This window comes from Botrytis byssoidea, assembly GCF_014898295.1.
Source record: "Botrytis byssoidea strain MUCL 94 chromosome Unknown BBYS_016, whole genome shotgun sequence".
NCBI lineage: Eukaryota > Fungi > Ascomycota > Leotiomycetes > Helotiales > Sclerotiniaceae > Botrytis > Botrytis byssoidea.
The window spans coordinates 488,025-508,976 of NW_024065857.1; the positions used below are offsets into that span (position 1 = coordinate 488,025).

The 20,952-nt window shown below is 41.5% G+C and overlaps 5 protein-coding genes across 5 annotated transcripts; 2 read left to right on the plus strand and 3 right to left on the minus strand.

Annotated features, from left to right (window-relative positions):
* Positions 1–224: 224 nt before the first annotated feature.
* On the minus strand, positions 225–2,975 carry EAE97_007928 (uncharacterized protein; the record flags this gene model as incomplete). The annotated part of the gene is made up of 2 exons (XM_038878442.1): positions 225–1,240; positions 1,319–2,975. 2 exons carry the CDS (start codon positions 2,973–2,975, stop codon positions 666–668), a joined length of 2,232 nt encoding a protein of 743 aa, XP_038730692.1. The 3' UTR covers positions 225–665.
* A 4,159-nt stretch (positions 2,976–7,134) lies between these two features.
* Positions 7,135–8,215, plus strand: EAE97_007929 (uncharacterized protein; the record flags this gene model as incomplete). The annotated part of the gene is made up of 2 exons (XM_038878443.1): positions 7,135–7,244; positions 7,348–8,215. 2 exons carry the CDS (start codon positions 7,135–7,137, stop codon positions 8,213–8,215), a joined length of 978 nt encoding a protein of 325 aa, XP_038730693.1.
* A 361-nt stretch (positions 8,216–8,576) lies between these two features.
* EAE97_007930 (uncharacterized protein) lies at positions 8,577–10,764 on the plus strand (the record flags this gene model as incomplete). Its single annotated transcript, XM_038878444.1, has 5 exons — positions 8,577–9,526; positions 9,609–9,733; positions 9,879–9,929; positions 10,008–10,322; positions 10,436–10,764. The coding sequence occupies 5 exons, from the start codon at positions 8,577–8,579 to the stop codon at positions 10,762–10,764; spliced, it is 1,770 nt and encodes a 589-aa protein (XP_038730694.1).
* Positions 10,765–14,063: 3,299 nt separating this feature from the next.
* Positions 14,064–15,922, minus strand: EAE97_007931 (uncharacterized protein; the record flags this gene model as incomplete). Its single annotated transcript, XM_038878445.1, has 5 exons — positions 14,064–14,620; positions 14,680–14,836; positions 14,884–15,431; positions 15,481–15,769; positions 15,836–15,922. The coding sequence occupies 5 exons, from the start codon at positions 15,920–15,922 to the stop codon at positions 14,064–14,066; spliced, it is 1,638 nt and encodes a 545-aa protein (XP_038730695.1).
* Positions 15,923–17,888: 1,966 nt separating this feature from the next.
* Positions 17,889–19,742, minus strand: EAE97_007932 (uncharacterized protein; the record flags this gene model as incomplete). Its single annotated transcript, XM_038878446.1, has 2 exons — positions 17,889–19,212; positions 19,264–19,742. The coding sequence occupies 2 exons, from the start codon at positions 19,740–19,742 to the stop codon at positions 17,889–17,891; spliced, it is 1,803 nt and encodes a 600-aa protein (XP_038730696.1).
* Positions 19,743–20,952: the final 1,210 nt, after the last annotated feature.

A 20,952-nucleotide genomic window follows, 5' to 3' on the forward strand; every position in this document is an offset into this window, starting at 1 on the left:
GAAACAATCACTCCCCGCTCAACCATCAAGGAAAAAAAACAACCCCATTTCAACCCAACCATTAATTCCCCCCTCTCCTCTTCCTTTCCTCACGCAACGAATATTAACATTCCAAATTCCTACAGGGTATAAGATCCCCGCCCACCCGTCCGTCCTTCCTTCCTTCCGATCCTCTCTCCCCCACCCCTACCTTCCACTACATCATCCCATCCACCCCGTTTCCCAATCCCAAATAATATACACAAATCCATCACTCCTTCAAACCCCATCCCATTCCATCCCCACCCAAATCCCTATTATATAAACAAAACATCCGTGGAACTGATTGACTGGTAACATATACATTCGTACCCTCGTACTTCCATCTGTTCAGCCCTTTAAACCCCAAACCCCAAACCATAAACACCATGCTATAAACCATGCATGCAAGTTCTCCATGAAAAACATCGCAATACAAGCGCAAGCAAAACTCACGTGAAGAAAGAAAAAAGGGTTCAAATCTCGATCTTTGCTGTTTTTTATAATAGAACGTGAAAAGAAGAGATTGTCATGAAAACAACGAAACAAGTAACCAATCGGTAGGCTCAGGTCGAAGCTAAAAGTCAATATCGAGAGCATGCAGGAATAATTGAGGTTACATGTTGACCTTTCAGTCAATTTGCCCTCTAGAATTCCCCACTACCTCTGACTTCCTCAGGAATTACTTCTTCTCTCCATTTGACACCACCTTCCACATCAACACCACCTTTGACCCACTCATTCTCCTGAACTTTTTCCAATGTCCATCTGCTCCTTGCTCTCTTCAACAATCCCTCTGTAACCTCCATTGCACCCAACAATCCCTTTTCCTTGAATTTATCGGGGTCACTCTCATGATCTCCCTCTTCACCGAAATATTCAATCCATCTCCATTCAACTCGAGCAATTCGATGACTTGTTCGACTACGTTGTTTGTGTCCTTCTGGCATTCCTGGATTAGGATCGAATGGCAATCTACTTTCCAGTAATGCATAAAGTAAGACACCAAGAGACCAAGCATCAGTAGCGCGTCCATCATATGGTTGACCCATGATAACTTCCGGGGCAGCATAATCATCTGATCCACAACGGGTAGTAAGTTTTTCATCATCGGCTACGCGGCGAGAGAGACCGAGATCGGTGAGGGTGATGATGGAGTAAGGATATTTAGTCCAGTCTTGCGGTTTTGCAAGTTCATGTTGCGGAAGGTTGACCAAGACATCTGAACAAAGAGGAGACTTGGTTAGTATGTGATGTTTGGATTCAAGTAAACCATCAAAGAAATTTTCAAAAAACTTACTTTCTAATTTGATATCCCGGTGAACAATACGCCTATCGTGGAGATATTGAACAGCACCAATCAGCTCTGCAAACATCCGTCTAAGTAACGATGGGACGAGAATATCTCGATGCTGACTGGCCACTTCGAATAGATCTCCACCGGGACAGTAACTTAAAACCAGAATAGCTCTTGTCTCTTCTATGCTCCAAGCTTTGAGGTGAACCAATGAAGGATGATGTATCGATTTCATGATTTCCAATTCACGTTTTAGTGACATTTCTACTCTTTCTTCAGATGCCCCTCCTTTCGGACCATGTTCACAAATCTTGATCGCTACCAACTTTTTTCGGTCGACTTTTGTCTCAACAGGTGTAGCAACAGATTCAATCCCGAACACATTATCTTCATCTATGCGACCTTCATCATCTTGGACTTGACTGGTAGCCAAAATCACTTTGCTGAAAGTACCTTGGCCCAAAACTTTTATACCTCTCCATCTTCGTCGTTTGGAATCATTCCTGGTATACGCATCAAAATATTCATATCTCGATTTTCGAAGAGCTCTAGGGATGTTGTTAGTGGTCAATGATGAATCACTATCACTGCTTTCCCCTCCTGTTCGACTCGATGGTGGGGTTGGTGGTCTTGGTATGGGAGCCAATCCTCGTTGAACTGCTAAATGTGGTTCTCTCCGCATATGCATGTCTGATGGTGGACCGTCTGCCGCTCCATCCATGATTAGAGCATGTGAACCCGATACAGTGATATTCCGTGGTTTTGGAACCTGAGAAGCTTCCGGTACATACTCGCTCATACTTCTGTTCCTGGTATGTCCTTCTGCATTCTTTTTTCGGTTTATTTGAGCATCCGTCAACCCCGATTCGCCAGCATTTGTTATCAATCCATGATATGTCCTTCTCTTTTGTTGATTTGCCATCGCAGAGGAAACTGATTCACCATTTGATGTAATCAGAGCCGAATCCGAATGCATTGGTAGCATTTGCTCGCGGGATGTTCGTCTCGAGTTTAATCGTTTCCATGGTCCAGGTGAATCCCCCGACATGAGTGGTGAGGGTAGAGGGGTTACATCTGCCATTGCGTTCAACATTGGTGAGGACAATGCTGAGTTTGGCGCCGAGCCGTTGCTACCTATGCTACTCGCGAGGACATTCTTCACACTTGGAGTTCGCGCGAGAGACATTCCTATCTGCCCACCGGATCTTGATGGAATTCGTGTCGTATCGGGAGATTCGCGCTCAGTGACTCCGGTTCCTGTGCTGGCAGATGTTATTGTATAACCCGGAACGATATCGGTTTGTATTCGCAGACCCGCGCTTAGAGGACTCGGAGTTTGGCTATATGACGAATCTATATTTGGGTGAAGACGAGAAGTGGTGTCAAGCGCGAGTGGGGTGTATGCCTCGTTTGTTGAAGTGGATCTGCTGTGAGGGGGCGAAGGTGCTATGGTATTGGATTTGAAGATGGCAGTGAAAGCTGGCATTTGATTTGATTGAAGAGATAAAGGTAGAGAAATGTTTGAGTTTTGTGTTGCTTTTACACCGTTCATAGAGGTGGTTGTACTATGCCCAGCTTGGTCGGACATTAGACCTGACACAGCTTCGAGACTTCCATTTTGTATTCGGCTCTCGAGCATTCTTTGTTCCGAATTCGACATGTTGGGGGGGGGGGGGGGGGGAGGGAGAATGCGGGTTAATTGGAGAGAAGGTTAATATTTTTCCTTTCCTTTCTTTTCTTATCTTTTCTTTTCTTTTCTTTCCTTGTAGGAGTTGAGGGTTTTTTGGGGAGATAATTAAATGCAAAGTAACGTTATGATAACTGTTTTTCCAGGGATTGTGTTTTGATGAAGAGCGTAATTTTGATATACTGCAGTGTAACTAGGTACGGTACCTGGGTACCTAGTAAATCTCAATCAACAATCGACCATACAATCAAAGGATCAAACCACCAAACAATCAATCCAGTACCACCTCGAAAGACGAATCAACGAAGGAGAGGACGAGGCGTACGGATAAATTGATTGATTGCATGTGGCTGTATTGTATTGTATTGTATTGTATGTATGTAGGTCGTATGTACTGTGTCGATAATTCGATTGAGAAATATAAAGTGAAGTGGGGGGTTGTGAGTACAATAAATGAACGAACGGATAAGATAGGGATGTGGATTTGAATGTAATGTGGATAGGATGGGATGGGATGGGATGCGATGGGATGCGATGGGATGCGATGCGATGGATTCCAAGGTTGGTTGGAAGAAATGAAGCTAGTGACGACAGCAAGCAAGGTGATGAAGAGAAGAAGAAGATATATAGTAGAAGCGTATAATTTAATGGATTTGTTATAAGTTATTTATTAATAAGCCAATTATATATATAGAAATATAAAAAGAGTATTACGAGAGAAGGTGGAGAGAAGAGACAGGAGTAGAGGAGAAAGGAATGATAGTAAGAAGAGTGAATGGAGTGAATTGAGTGAACTGAGTGAACTGAGTGAGTGCTTTTCGTATTCGTGGGTTGAGTTGAAATTGCCTGTAGACTATTGTCTGTTCTGGCTCTGGCTTTGGCTTTGGCTCTGCTTCTGGTCTGGGGTTGGCTCTTTTTTTCTCATTTCATTTCATTCATTTCATTTCATTTCATTTCATTTCATTTCACTTCACACTTCACTAATATCAGGCTTCACTCATTTCACACTTCACTACCTGTCGACCTGACGACCTGACGACCTAATTTCACAGGTCACGGGTGACAGACCTTAGACGGCTCGTGTCACATCTATAAAGTTTCGATACAAGTGCATGTTAGATAGCTCGGTAGGTAGTTTGGTAATAATAATAAGTATAACTTAAGTATATCTGCAAAGAGCTAATCGTAATCTACCATCGTATTTTAATTACCTACGTCTTGCTTTATGGTATTCCTTGGTTGATTCTTTTTTAAGCTGCAAATGATATCTTTCTTACATGCATGCCATGCAATGTAGGTACTAATAAGTATAAAGTATATACGGAGTAGATAACCCTTTCCCTTTCTCCAACCAAAGACCAAATACCCATACAGACAGAGTACATACATCTTCAACAGTCAGTCAGTCAGTCAGTCACAAGTACCCTTTCCCTTTCTCCAACCAAAGACCAAATACCCATACAGAGTACATACATCTTCAACAGTCAATCACAAGTACCCTCCTCCCTCATCTTCCCGCCGCGGGACGAATGAAACACTGGGTTCAATTGATACACCACCAATGGATTCCTTTCCTTTCCTGCCCCGGCTGATTCTCTTCAAGGGTCACGCTTTAACTTTTAAGCTCAAGTAACGTTAGAAAGCTAAAAATCGATAGGGCAATTTCACATCCAACGTGGGTGGAACGATAGGCAAAATGATATTGATATCAAATGAACCGGGGATCTAATCTTTGACAAACATGGGATCATTATCTTCTTACCTACTACGAGTAACTACCTACCTAATCACGCCAAACCACTCTTCATGATAAGAATCTTACCATCCTTCATTCTCTTTTTCTCCTTCCTGGCTTGTACTTCGGGGAAATATTACGGAGTCGACCCCCAGCTATTCCTCTTTCCTTCTGTCACTCAGACTGATCTTGATGAAAGCAGTAATCCGGGCATCTCGGATATGCCGATAGTGGAATGGATTAACAGCTCCTTTTGGTCCAGAAAGGTCGATTTCGGTAATTATTAATTACAACCGCTCTTTGATAGCTCTTAATACATTACAGAATCATACTATACCCATATCCATATCCATATCCATACCCTCTTTTTTTTCCTTCTCTTTTGTGACAAACCTCTGAATGATGAGTGTCTACCCAAGTAGTGTGACGTCTTCATCAATCTTCGGTTCTTCCATTCCTCGATGTTTATATAGGTTTCAGATGGGAAAGAACGTATATTCATTGGGGTGAGTCAGAATTCTTGATGAACGATGAAAAGAATGGGGAAGAGAAATCAAATTCCTACCCATCCTACTGGTATCAAACGAATCCCTAGTAGATGTCTTGAACTCACTCACTCTTTTTGCTTCTTTTCAAGGTTCAGTCTGCGTGTGATTGGAAAGAATTCAACTTTTTGACATTTTTGCTGCAATGTTATGGAGAAGTCAAGTCTTGTTATATGCAGAAAGTGGATTTTGGCGTCACCATACATTTTAATGACCCTCACCCCCTTCATCGAATCCGGTTAAGACAAACTGTCTTACACGAACATGACATGTACGGAGTATCATCTATTCTACAAGTGTCATATCATCAACAGGTATACAATGATAGGATACCAAAGCAGGTCCTTCACTATCCATTCTTCTTCTCTCCGTGTACAGAATGTACTCGGGTTTCAGTCCATTATCTATTCAAATCTCGAGTATCTATCTGCATTCTGGAAATGAATTTTCAGCTGACCCCTTCCTTCTTTTAATTTTGTACCACCATATCAAAATCATTTTGATATTCCATCTATCCCATGCTCCCACGCGGCGCCAAGAAAAGATAAACGCTCAATTGAAATTGATGTTGACGTTCTCGAGGGATTCAAGACAAGATTTCCGAACCGCCGGCTGATCATCCATCCTCATTCTCACCATCAAGAGAGCATTAGGTACCGGTACATACACATGAAGAAATGATAACAACAATACAATATCCCACGTTTGCAGACAACATCTCCAATTGGATGCGGACCTTGGATGTCATCAACAAGGATACGTTTTACCCGCAACCAAACCACTACTTGATGCTTGTTTGTACGACATAAAACACGCTCCGGTGCGTTGTAGAATCGAGAGAGATGTGTTTCATATATTGCATGGGAACAAGTCATGTGAATTGGTCTTTGTGGGTAATACCTCAATATTACGTATATGAGATGGTTCTTCTCTGTTTTCTCTCATCGGATGATGATGCAGATTCCGGATGCGATTGTGCTATAGGTTGAGACCTAAATACGTTCATCTCGTTGTATGCATCATGTTCGCAGAAGCAAACAGTTGATCCAAGCATCGGATGTCCATAATCTTTGTTACAAGATCTATTTCAGTAGGTACATTTGAGAAATCATTCACAAGCTGACATGACGACACCTAGGTAAGCCAAAAAGTTAAACGCGTGAGGAATTCTGTTTGCTGCCTGCATCTATTTGGCAATTGAATAGCACTCATATCTAAAAGTTATTCTCTGAATGACATCAGCCAGCTAGCCAAGTGACTGATAACTTGATCTCAAAAACTTAATTTATACTAGATTTAAAAAACCATCTCTAAAAGAAGTCTTACTCTCGTTCTCGCCCTCCGGTTGCTCTCAAAGAATTTCCGGCTAACCACACCCCTCGTGCATTATCTAGTAAAAAGGCAAACACACAGACAAAGCTATACTCACACCCCCAGAAATCATATCCTCGCCTCGAATTTTATCTACTCCGACCTCGGTAAAAAAGAATTGGCGTATCACAAAAATGAAATTTAACATCACGCCCTTATCACTGTCATTAAAACTCCATGATTCATCGACTTGACCCACAATCTTTGTATCATTTTGCCCCGGTTTTTCACAAGACAATCGCGCGGTAAAGGAATTAACATATGGATGGGGGATTCTAGGTAGGTATTGCCGCGAGCCTCGGCATGGCGTCTCTTTGGTTTGAACGCCTTTCCCAAACTTTTCCTCGTGTTTCCCCTTTACTTTGCTTTTTGCTTCATTCATATTGTCAGTGGCAATTGTTCTAGACTTCTTTTTGTCCATTCAGTTTCGAATTTCATATATATTCCATATCAGAACGTGTTCAAAAATACAACAGTTACAATGAGCAAGAAAGGGGATTTTGCCGCCGTCCGAAAGGATATTATTGGCCTTTTACACCAACCAGAATATGACGATGGCAGTGCTGGACCAGTTCTTGTGCGCTTAGCATGGTATGTGATCTTTCATTCCATGTCTTCTCTAAACTATGCGAAATCAATGCAATCCACTTCGGCGCAAATGATTCCTTTTCATTCACAAACTAATATCATCTAGGCATTCGGCTGGAACATACGATTCTGAAACAGATACAGGTGGATCCAATGGAGCCGGTATGCGATACGAGAGTGAAGGAGGAGATCCAGCAAACGCTGGTCTTCAACACGCGAGAGTCTTCCTCGAACCAGTCAAGGCCAAGCATCCCTGGATAACATATGCGGATCTCTGGACATTAGCAGGAGTTGTGGCGATCAAAGAAATGGGTGGACCAGATATCCCATGGCAAGGTGGACGAACAGATTATGTCGATGATTCAAAATTGCCCCCGCGAGGACGTCTACCCGATGCAGCACAAGGATCCGATCATCTTCGATGGATTTTCTACCGCATGGGATTTAATGATCAGGAAATCGTGGCGCTGAGTGGAGCTCATAATCTGGGACGATGCCATAGCGACCGATCTGGGTTCGAGGGAGCTTGGGTTAATAATCCTACGAGATTTTCGAATCAATACTACAGACTTTTGCTTTCTCTTCAATGGCGCAAGAAGAAGTTGGCGAATGGAATCGAACAATTCGTCAACTATGATGAGGATACCGAGACGGAATTGATGATGCTTCCAACAGATTTGGCTCTGACGCAAGATAAGGAGTTCAAGAAATGGGTCGGAAAATACGCAGATGATAAGGAAAAGTTCTTTGAAGATTTCAGTAAAGTCTTTGCAAAGTTGATTGAGTTGGGTATTCAAAGAGATAGCGAGGGTAATATTACAAACTTGGATAATGAAAAGGGTGGGTATCATTCAGCACCCAAGAAGAAGGATACTCCTGGTAGTCCAGCGAAGAACACAGATGATAAGAAAGTGGATGTTAGCGAGGCTGCACCATTGCAAGAGGAGAATAAGAAATTCAAGTCGAAGTTGTAGGAGTTGGCTTGTGTGTGTGCAATACTAGAAGCCTGGATTTGATTCGAGGAGGTCTTTTTTGCAGTTATAGATGTATAGAGACAACTAGAGAGGCGAAGATTTTAGACTTTAGAAAAGATAGACTAGATCTAGACATAGAAATAATATTATATGGTGTACAACTAGTCGACGCTATGCACTTTGGGAAAGTGCAACCAAATTTTTCCTTTTCTTCGAAACACATATACCTTATTCCATCTATCCATCTCATTATCCAGTTATACTCTCCAAATCCATCCCCCTAATTCCAAAACATCATCATCACCATTATATCATCCCTACAAAAATACCTATCCAGCCCCCCCCCCGCCCCTCAACCAACATGCGCTCCCTCTTCTCGCGCTCCCCGGATCTCGAAGGAGGCCAAAATCGCAGCACGTACAAAAAAGGTTTCACAGGCGATCATCGCGGACGCACACACATCCCTCCGAATCCCTCTCCTCTCTTCTCTCCACACGCCCAACATTCGCCCTTTAGTGTTCCCTCGGCGTCCTATAGACATGATACGATTTTTCGGCCGCCGCCTAGTCCGAGTCCAAAGAGTGGGACGTTTAGTGAGAGGGAGTGGGGTGTGGGTATGGGGGAGGGGGAGGGGAATGGGGGTGCGAGTGGGAATGGATTGGTTGATGAGAGATCAGGTTTGGATCGCTTGGATCAGGAGCAACTTGCTCGTCTTCATGAATATTTGGGTGTTCTTCCCGCAAGAGGAACAGGAATCGGAACAGGAATCGGAACTCCTCCGAGTGGAAGAAGAGGGTTTAGTATGAGTGATCCGAATGATCGGGATCGCGCTCTTCGTATTTCACCTACTTCTGTACCTGCCAGTATACCTCCTCCTGCTGCTCTCCCTACACCCCTCTCTCCACACTCCCGACTCAAGAAAAATCTCAAGCATCAAGTTGCGGAACAGCAGTTTCGGTCGAATAGAAATGGGAGTGTGGGGTGTGGTTGTGAGTGTGATGTGTTAGGGGATGAAGATAAGGAGGTGCATTACCACTCGCGGGTTTTTCGGGAGGCGTTGAGGAATGCGTTGGGGGGTGTGCAGAGGGAGATGGGAGTTCAGGGGGTGGGGAGTGGGGATAGAGATAAAGATAAGAATGGAGATGTGGAGGGAAGGAAACCGGTCATGCAGAGAAGAGGGGCGAGTGAGGGGGTGAGAGAAGGTGGATTTACGGGACCGATGGAGAGGGAGAGGAAAGAGGATGTGTCGCCGAGGGATCTGAAGGAGTTTTTGGAGGAATATGATCCTCGACCGGAGGATTTGCCGGATGTGTGAGTTTTCTTGGAGATGTGATGTGAGGGGGAGATGTGAGAAAGAGATGAAGAGAAGTTTAAGATGCTGATAAGAAAATAGATACCCAATGGGTGAACATAGAGCAATGCTGCGAACGATGTATTTGGAGGATATCTTGCACGCGACGGCGAAATTGCATATGCATAATTGGATTTTGTTGAGTCGGAATGAGAAATATGAGGATTGTAGGTTAGGGTTTCAGGGTCTATGACTCCTGGACCTATTTCTTTTTCTTTTTTGAAAATGCAAGGTTTTAAAACTTCAAGCTCAAAGCTGGAGGACAGAAGATGGAAGATAGAAGATCAAGCATCGGCTAACCAAATCATCAAGTACGCATTCCCGCCCGCTGGGACCAAATCCAAGAAGATCTCGAAAAATACAGTATGTCTCCTTCTCCTTCTCCCTCACCCATCTCCCACGCATCTTCCATTCCACTAACTTCCCTCCCCCCTCCCCCAGCCCGCTCTATCCGCAACTACACCTACTGGCTCCGCTCCCCCATGGCGCTCCTCGAACTCCCCAGATCATCTCTTCCCCCGCGCTTCCATCTCTACGGCAAACAACTTGCGATTCTCGAGTGTGCGCGCGCGTGGAATCTTCCGCCCGAAAGAGAGTGGATTGGTGAGTTGGAGAGGAAGCTGGTCGCGTATCAGACGGATTGGAGTGTGAGTAATGGGGTTTGGGCGGGTGTGAGGAGGGGGGCGAGGAGGAGGGGGGAAAGAGGGGGAAGTGGATGGGGAAGGGGAGTGGGGAGGTTTGTGGGGGGGGTTGTGGGTGAGTCTTTTTGCTTTTCTTTTTTGAAGGGGGGGGCTGCTGTTGCCTTTGAAATCTATCTATTTCCTCAATAACATCAATCTCCCATGCAAACCCCCACTAATTCTCATCAGGTGGTGGTAGTATCCTCGCGCCCATCAGCATCCTCATTCTCTGGCCCGGCGGTATATCCCACACCGCCGGCGTAGGAATCATCGGAGTCAGCGTCGCAATTATGGGCATCATACTCGTATGGATTATGGATGGAGGAGGAGAGCACAAAAGTGGATGGGAGGGTATGGAGGGGGAGAGAGGTGTTGATGGAGATGGAGATGGAGATGGAGATGGGAAAAGAGGGTTTTTGGGAGGGGGAGAGCGAGAATGGGGGGTAAAGGGTGTCATGCTGGTTTTGGGAGCGTATGCGGCGGTTTTGGCGGTGTTTTTGGGGGTAGCGGTTTTGTAGGGGGTTTGTTTTTATTTTGGGTGAGGGGAGAGGGGTGAGTGGAGAGGGGTGAGGGGAAAGGGAAAGGGGAAAGGGAAAGGGGAAAGTGGAAGGGGAGCGGGAATAAATAGTTTTTCTAGTGATGATGAAGTTTTCTTTCGTTGGTGTGATGCCCTTTTCTGCCGTGCTGCGTTCTTTTAATGGTGTCCTAACATAACTAAACAAATCATAAATCATGAATCATGAATCATGCCTCACGATTTATACAATCAGATATCTAGGTATATCTGACTAATAACCTGATATTATCATAATATTAAGACTTTGAGATAGTAGTACTTCGGGATTTGTGTAAATAAATTTGTATCATTCGCTGATTTGTGGATTCGAGAGGGAGGAATTGGGGATGGAGTAATAATATGGGATGGGGTAGTAAAGAGTGAGATAGATTAGTAGGAATGGGATAGAGTAGTAGGGAATGGAATATATAGAGTGTGTGATAACTACCTTTTAACTATTCGCCTATTCACCTATGCACCTATGCACCTGATGGAGTATATGGATATGAATATGAATATGAGAAAATACCTACATGAGTAGAATTTTAACAATTGGTTTGTAGACTCGAGGATGTTGTGTTATGAGAGATGGGATGAGTTGAGAGATGGGATGGATGGGATGAAGATACCTAGGTAGTTAGTTAAAGATATTTAGTTGTAGGTACTTTTACTTTATGGGTAGCGAGATGTGTACGTACGTTTATTCATTTATCTATTCATATATTTATATATATATGAGATTGATGGAGAGAGTAAGAGTAAGAGAAAAGAATATAGTTGGGAGAATGAGGAGGAAGCGAATTGTAAACTGAATGAGAAGAAAGTGAGGAGGAAATAGAGAGAGAGAGGAGAATAATTGGATTTAAAAAATTAGGAGATATATAGGAGATTGGAAAGCGTGTTGATATAGAACTGATGTCTGATATATAGGTACGGCACTTGATCATCTAGAGGGAAGATAGCTTATTATTACGACGCTTCGACGCTTTGATGAGTAGAGTATCCTACATTTTAATTTGTAACAACTGAGCTTTGAGTCGTTCATCTATTTTTTCATGATTTCAAAAATGCTTTGGTAAAGTTTTCTTGGTTAGGCTTTTGTTGAATATTGAAATAGTTGTTCTAATAATAATAAGGTCGAAATCGTATTTTAACCGATATCCCTACTACGTGCACAACCCTACTATATGCACACTTTTTTTATATCAAAACAAAAATCAATTTAAAATTTAAAAATCATTATAATAATATAAAATTTAATTCAATAATTAATTAATATTATCAACTTCGATTTATAAGGATTTCGAATTATTAAATTAAGAATTGATTGAATAATTAAATAAAGAGAATATAGAATCTTGATATATAATTTCTTAATAAATAATATATTAGAATCTATTTATAGAATTATAATAAAGTTTTATAGATTTTTTGATATTAATAATATTATAAAAAAATCAAAAAAATCAAAAAAGTAAAAGAATCAAATTTAATATAGATTATTAGATTTTTCTAATGATTTATAATAATTTTAGAAAAGTTAAAAATATTTTTTAAAATGAATTTAAATTTTATATTTAATATTAAAGATTTAAAAAATAAGTTTTTAAAAAAGGAATTATATTAAATATTAAAATATATAAAGTTTTGATTAATAAAAGAAAATTATTTAAAAAATATCTTTTTATTTTTGAAATTTTATTTTTAAAATTATTTAAATCTTAATTCTATTAAATAAATAAGATTCTAATTATATAAAATTCTTTTAAAATAAATTTTTTTAAAAAGAAGTTTTTTTTAATTCAAATATTATTAATTCATTTTAAAAAAAATTATTTTAAATAAAAATTGATTTAATATTAATTAATAATTTAACTTTCAAAATTTAAATTTTTATTAAATCAAAATCTGATCAATATAGTTTCATTCTTTAATAATTGATTAAAAACTATATAACAAAAAGGTTTAAAATTGAAATTTCTCAAAAAAATTAATAAATACTTATATTATATTTATTATTAGATTAAATCAAATTCTTAATAAGTTTTTATAAATCTTTATTTAAATATAATATTAATAAACTATATATTTTAATATATTTATATTTTTTTAAAAGATTATTGTTATTATATAACTTAAAAATAGAATAAAATATTATAAATTCATTATTCTATTAATAATTAATTATTAAAATATTTTTTATAAAATATATTAGAATTTAATATTAATATAATTTCAAATTTTCGATAAAAAACTTTAGTTTTTTTCAAATATCTTATATTATAATATATGGAATCTCATAATTTCATTAAAAAAAACTTATATTTTTAATTATATTATAAAATATATTAATAAATAAATATTTTTTTTTATAAAAGTTAATATCTTATTTATCATTATTATTATTGTAATTTTTGAGATTTTTAATTTTTTTATTTCAAAATATTATATAAGTTTATTTCAATTATCTCAATTTTGAATTTAAAATTATAATATCGCTTTTTCAATTTTTAATTCAATTTTCTATATAAATAATAAAAGTGTGCACATAGTAGGGTCGTGCACGTAGCAGGGATATCGGTTATCTAAGACTATGAAGTAAGGAGAAAAGAAAGTCGAGGAGACTTCTTGCTTGTATACATGAAGAAGATAGCGGGGTGGACTAGTGCCATGACGCAAGAACCATGGCACCTCCCTGACTTCTTTTCAAGTTCATTCCATTTCCAGATACTTCTCGTGGTAGTTTTGACATATTGTGTGCTCAATCCAATCTCTAACTTCGATATTTTAGCGATTCCATCTCCATATTTGATTACATACATCAGTTGCCCTAAAATTGTGCCTTACTTGTCCCTTCAGAACCTCCGCCTTGGAACCATCATGCAACTATCTTCGTAATTCTTCGGTAGGTAAACTCGGGTTTCCAACTGCCAAGTCCTAATTACTGTAGATCCGTCGACAAGATGGAGCTGCATTGCCATTCCGTGCCGGGTCTAGAAACCCAAAGCCACTAATAAAACCACGTGTAGGAAGTCTTTGCAACCACAAAACGGTTCATATCATCCGGAAGCCCAACTCATTATTTCACCGGAAGAACTGGGTTGATAGAAATTTGAAATGCCCTCTTTTTCTCCGCCCCTCGTCTCCTAAGTGGTAGGGAAAAAATCGAAAAATCTTGTCTATTTTCCCTTTCTCCTCTCCTCTCCTCTCCCCTTATAGAAGCCTGCTTCAGCTCTGCTCCAGAATGGAAACCTCTCTTCTCTACGATAATTGAGGATAGACGGGTTCCAATCGCTGGAAAATAAAATAACTTGACATTGCAAGCACGGCAAGGATGATGAGGCTCCACCAAACAAAAGATCTCTTAGCCAGCATCCTGCCTAGTAGGAACCTACCCCAGAACGTTTGGATATCATGATCAATGAATATCAAGGTAGCCAGCCAAAGTATAGCGCAATCGAAAAGAATCCATTCTGCGAATACTCCCATGTAGAAGCTCCCATTTCCGTTTCGTCCTGCCATCAAATTGATGGGAGATGAAGCAGGGATCACCCAGATTGCAATAGATCCTAGTGAGATGCACATACCGTACACAGTGATGATTAATTTATTGAACCAAACTTCGTTGATGATGCTTATCTGTACTTGCGATTTCCGAGGTTCCTGTGACATATTTGGAATGGTCGAGTCGGTCTGAGATAGAAGGACGGCTGTCATCGGTAGGCTGTCATGACTACTGGAGACAACGAGGTCAATTTGTGCTCCTGTTGAAGAGTTTTTCTTTAACGAATCCGCTTTTGGATGAGTATTTAATGCTTCTTCAAGAAGGATCAGCTCTTGTTCTTGTTAAGTATTGTTTGAGAGCCCATATACTTGCCATATAAGTTCAAGAACCGTAGGACTAAAAGTAGTAAGGCAAGAACTTGGCCGAATCCCCAAATATTCTCCTCATTCGACGGTTGAAGACCACTGCTTTCACGGACAGTAAAAATACGAACTGTGCCCCAAGCGAGAGCAAATGACAACCATCCGAGCTGTGACTGTTAGCATAATGTACGGAGGGTTGCTGAATATTCCGTACCTCCCATAAAGTTGAACTAAACGACTGTTTCAATGCAAGGAAGAGTGTATAGAGCGATCGAAGTATTCTATAGCTCACCCAAGACTTACCCATGCCTTCCAATCTACGTTCGATGGATTTTATCTCTGGAAATCCGTGACGTTTACCAAAGTCGGCTAATTTATCAAGGCGTAGAAGTTTGACCACTGGAAATACCACTTGCCCTAGACTATCGAAGTATAAAAGTAATGCTCGTGTTACATAACTATATATAAGAATGAGAAGAGCCAGCGCAACGTAAAGCCAATTGTACACCAGCTTAGAGACTGGGCTGCCTTGAATCTTCCATGTAGTTCCCGGTTGAAACAAGCACCATGCTGGGAGATTCGACGGAGGAGTTGTTATCAGCTCGCTTTTAACCCCGGGTTGCTCGGGGAAGGTTACAGTTGCTCTGCCAGTGGCCAATCCAACAGTGTACATCATGCATAGTAGTATGAAGGCGAGGATTCCCATAGCACATAGACGAATGTTTCGGATTTTGTTTTTAGAACGATTTTCTACTCGCATGGCTTTGAGGGTCAGTGGATAAATAGATAGGCTTAAAGATCAAAGACTTACCCGTGAGGGTCAATATGTGTACAAATCCAGAAAACCAGGCAAGATTCAATACTGTTATCCAGTGATAATTGTTAAGACCTGATGACAATTGCGAAAGGCCAGCTAAAAGAACTGCTATTCCTACGATAACTTGCTGATCACTGAAAGATAGGATCAATCTTCCAAGAGCAAATGACCATATATCTAGCGTTGGTGTCGTTTTGTCTGGAGAACGGAGGTAATCAATCCTAGCTTTGCTGATACAGCAGATTAGGGTGAGATATGCCGAAACAACAAACGAGGATATTGTCTGTGATGGTCGTTAACGGGGTTTTTGGATGAAGTGACTGTGATCGGGAAATCAAATGAACCATACCCCAATACCTCCAATATCAGGATTTGCTTTTAAATCAGGATAATTTGTGCAGTTCCAACCATCAATCTGGTTACCGTCTGAAGGCATTCTTAGTTGTGTTGAGGAGATCAAGCTTCAATCGTTGGAAATGAAGGTTAATAAGTCATGGAATTTCATCCTTCGCAGCCTTCAATAATATTGGTTGGGTTGTCTGACATCAATGAGGCTCAGAATCTGGTGATATCTAGTAAGCTGTGTGCGCCTTGTCTACGGTCAGGCTGTTCGCCTTGCAGATTATCATTTTATTATCATTTTGTGCAACCCAAGATTCTAGCCCCCACGAAGTTTCTGCCCTCCCAGTGGACAAGAAGAAGCAGAGATCTTGCTAATGCTGTCTATGCTGTTCAATGCCACGGGGAGAAAGACACTCATCCACCCTCTCATTGGCTTGCATTGTTCGTCTGTAAACATGATTTGATCCCAGGTGAACAACGTAAGCATATATGCTGCTCAATCAAACATTAGTCGGCATGATTGAAGGAGAAGTAGACCAGTCCCCAGTCTCGCAGTAACAAAAGTACGCTGAAGATGGACGAGTACATTGTACTAGTCTTTTTCCGACGGAAAACTTTTGGTAGAAGACGTTCATTGGTGTCTAGAGTTAAGAGCCAAGAGTGAAGAGTGAAGATGCGGAGAGAGCTAAAAGTACTAAAAAATAGCGTTCTCTATAATCCAAAAGATTGTCAAAACGATTCTTTACCTACCTACCAAATATCAACATTTGATATGATGCTCGTCTGTTTTTGTGTACTATTGATTCTTCATTTTCTTTCCTCTGTTCAACAAGCCAAGTTATCGATCTTTTTAATATCGAGGCCGATAAGGCGCATTTGAACAATGTACTAAAAATAGATTTCTATTTGGCATTTGAAATTAGTATTCAGTAGTTTGCTTATAGTAAAAAGTCATCATTTTGAGCTTATTAAACACATTATTTTTTCGATTTCTTATAAATATCCGATAGTTCAAGCAACAGGAAGAACATGAAGACTGATATCAATGCGTAAATGAAAACGCTCTGCCAGTTATTAGTGTTAACATATAGGCCATATTTAGTGAGCTACCTCAATCGCACTCCGAACAATATGTTTAAATCACTCTAGTCGCATCGACCTTAGTCGGCGAAAAATCGAGATTTATTAATTTCACTTGATGGAAATTTCGATGAAGGTTTTGCGGGGAATCTGCAAGCTTTCTCCTACCGCCTTGACCCGTGAGGATTATGTAATGCATGCTAGCAGAATGGCAAAACGAACTACGTGAGCACGTGGCGAGATGTGCACCATTATATTCATCCTAGTCCAGCCTTCAGCTACCGTCAGTGCCAGAAAATAAACGTTATTTCGTCGACTTGATTTTCAAATCATCAATCTTCACTTCAGACCAATACCTTAATGCGTCGCATAAGCTGGCGAGAAGTGACTCTTCCCCGTCACAGCCGTCGCGAACCATTGCTCTTCACGATGCAGTGCTCACCACGAACTTTTACACAAATCGCGGAAACTTTGTTTGTGCTTTTTGAATCCTTAGAGGAATTAGAAGAATATTCAGGAACCAAGAAGTTTACATATTCCAAGTCAGCAGTGTTTCATATCAGACAAGTGTCTAGGTGTTTGTTGATTCCTATTCTCACACATAACCAACTTCTTATGAATCAAATACGACGGTATTCATGCAGCCTAGATACAATTCACCTCACGGACTGAGAAGCTTCGAGTTACTGGCTTAGGTAGTATTTTGGAAGTAGAAGATATCCTATAAGGAGAGGAGATTGGGGACTTGGATACTAGTGGTGATCGTGCACCTTATCTCGATCCAAGTCTCTAATTACTAATGTATCTCATTTAGGTTCAGAAGTCCTACAACATCAGAGATTACATCGGGAACGTTGGAGCAAAGGTAAATTGTTATAAAACCAGAAGTATAAAGATGTTATTGTGCTCTCGACTTATTCTCAGGCTATCTACAAAATGTACCTCGTCTCCAGTCAAGACATTCCCTGAACGAATCACTTTCAGTGTATTTTGCACAGCTTCCCCATAATCAAGTTATAGTCCCACTCATCACTTCCAACTCCAGTGAGGACAAACAAACTCTCAGTCGGATCATACTGCTTCTTAATCGCCGCCAGTTTATCGTAGCTGCTCCCATAGTAGTCTTTCTTGAAGCCAGGATTGAACGGGTTGGCCTCATTCATATAAGAGCCCATCTCTGGAGCCCAATCATGCCACAACGTCTCCTCGTTCTCATTCACCCACTTCGCAGCTGAATTCAGGCTATTTTGCGGGTCCGTGGTGGTGTTAACGGAAGCACCCATTGTAATAGTATGAAGGTACGCCGCGCGCCATGAAGGATTTAATGCACCTCGCATTTCTACCGGTACACTAGCTGGGCCTTTTCCTCCTTGCATGCCAAAAATCATGAACCCACCGCTCCCCGACTGGCTCTTGAGAGCGCGTTGTAGGTACCCGACGAGCCGGTCTTGTGAGATGTCAGTCAGCTGTTCTCGGCCTAGCAAGCGACTGGACATCAAGGACGCGGCCCCAGCGCTGCCGGTCGTGCCCTCTGGACTTATAGCATGGAAAAATGAAGTGAAATTTGCGAACTCCGTAGGAGTCGATGAGTCGATTGCTATGCTTCCATTGGTTTTGTAACCTTGCGCACGGATTTTGGCGATTAAGGGAGCGACAAGAGATGACATGGTAGCAGCAGTCATATTGTAGCCGAATAGTGATTGCATCGCACTGAGCATAACGCCTGATTGTGACCCGTATATTACAGTCATTTGTCCAGCCAAACCGGCGTCCATGAGATCTGGAGTTCCAGCAACCTGGGCGGCAAGTGCGTCCCAGGCCGCCTTGATGCTCGACTCGTCTGTGCCATTTGCGGAGAGTGTCAGTGTCCCAAGAACAGCACTGGTTGGAGCGGGGTGAGTTTTCAGCACATATTCGATCACGACTCCATACTGGCCTGCGCCACCACCACGGATTGCCCAGAGGAGATCTTGGTTCTGCTGAGCATTGGCAGTGTAGATGGAGCCGTTGGTGGTAACGATGCGAACTTGAAGGATCTGATCTGCTGCTAAGCCATAGTGACTGGACGTGGGGCCGTGGCCTCCTCCTTGAATGTAGCCGCCGAGTCCTACAGTAGATGTACCTCCACCTACAACAAGTCTTCCGGCATCTTCCGCGGCGGTGTAAATGCGAATCCAGTTGTTGCCGCTACCAGCAATCACGACGTCAGCGGTAGTGTTGGTCCCTGGGGAAGGCCATGCGGAGTCAAAATTAATGCTATTGAAGTTGTGGGTCCAGATTGATAAGGCGTAGGCACCACTTGATCTTTGGCACGGTTAGTGTCGAGCTATTTGTAACGCCATCGAGGATGCTTACCTTCCATTCAGGTCATGACCTGTACCCTTGACAATGACCCTGATGTTACGCTGAGAAGCCCACGCCAATGCTGTTGACACTTGCTTTTCGCTTGTCGCATTGACAACGTACTCAGGTAAGCCACCAACGCTACAACCTCTCTGCTGTGTATACCCAACTGCTCCTGGAGGCAGACAAGAGTTATTGGCGTACAGAGGGGCACCTATAGATTCTGGTAGTGAAGCATGGAATTCTGACAACGTCCAGTTTGCTGTGGTAAGCTCACAGCTCGTAGTCGAGCTGAACGGGTTCCTTGGATAGCAAGACGAAGCAACTGGGGACGTCTTGATTAGTGCTCCTCCTATAGAAGTGTTGAGTGCTTGCCAATCTTCAATAGAAGGCCAATTAAGGTCCAAGGGGGATGTTTTGCATGTTGAATTGGATGCCCAGGCGCCCGAGAGAACGGTTGCATAGAAAAGGAGGCTACAAAGGGATTGCATTGTAGAGAGAAGTGATCTTTGTGATGAGAAAACCAGACTGAAATCCAAGAGGCAGCATTCTTTATATGTCCTGTTAGTCTCCATTCCCCATTTTTAATTGAAGAAACTTCCGATGAGCGATTCTACAACCTAGTGATTTCCATTCCTACTGGCAACGAAAGTAGAGACGAAGTCAATGCAGGGAACGAACATGCGACGGATCCATCAAAACTACCGGACCAAGATCAGTCCAAAAACCAACCATCCTTAGTTCGTGCTTGGATGTCAAAGCCAAAATTCCACCAGTGGGTGCATGGACTGACGGGACACTTCCCAATTTTCAATATTTTTCATAAATTCATTCTTCAATTGTTTGATATCAGAATCTGTGTTTTGATTGTCTTATCTTTATTCAAGAATTATAACAAGTCTTAAAATAAATGATTCAATATATCAAAAAATATTTACAAGTTTATTTTTGTATTGTCCCGTGAGTCCATACACCCACTAGTGTTCCAAGTCGAATGCTTACCTCAGACACGCTAATCTGGATTAGGGATGCATGTAAGAGTACGTGGAAGTGTATAGCCGAACATCTTAAAGTGTAGCGCCGGCAATCAGACGGCAGATCGTCATATTCCTCGGAATAGTTCTAACTAGTCCCAGTAAGTTATTCTGATATGCTAGATCCTTACCAAAAAGTCTGCCGACGCCAACCAAGCCATATCTCATGGTTTTGAAGGGGCTTGGCAGGGCACGTTACCCCTGTTGACCTATTGAGGAATACTTATACGAAATACGCAAACTAGTTTCAAGGATCCTTCCCTAGTCTCTAAGTTGAGCGACAGCACATACATACCTGGAGTCACACTATGAAGATGTCTACTTTTCTCGTGAAAATTGTGTCGATGATCATCAGTCACAGCCATATTAAGTGACATTTTTTATACCTTCGCCATTGACTCTTATCGTTACTCAGGGCCTGAATTCTAGAATTATCATCAGTTGTGCAGTAAATAGAAATTTTGAGAAATCAAAACAACATATCATGTGTAGGTTTTAATGGATGCCTCGTTCCAATCAGGACCAGCTTGTAACTGTGGTTGAGGCCCCTGAATATCGACTACAAAGTGTTGAAAACTGTACATCCATCCACAGCGTGTATCCCCCCAGTCATGGAGCAACGGCTAACAATATCAATTAGAAATTAGTAAAGCGAGCACGAGGACGA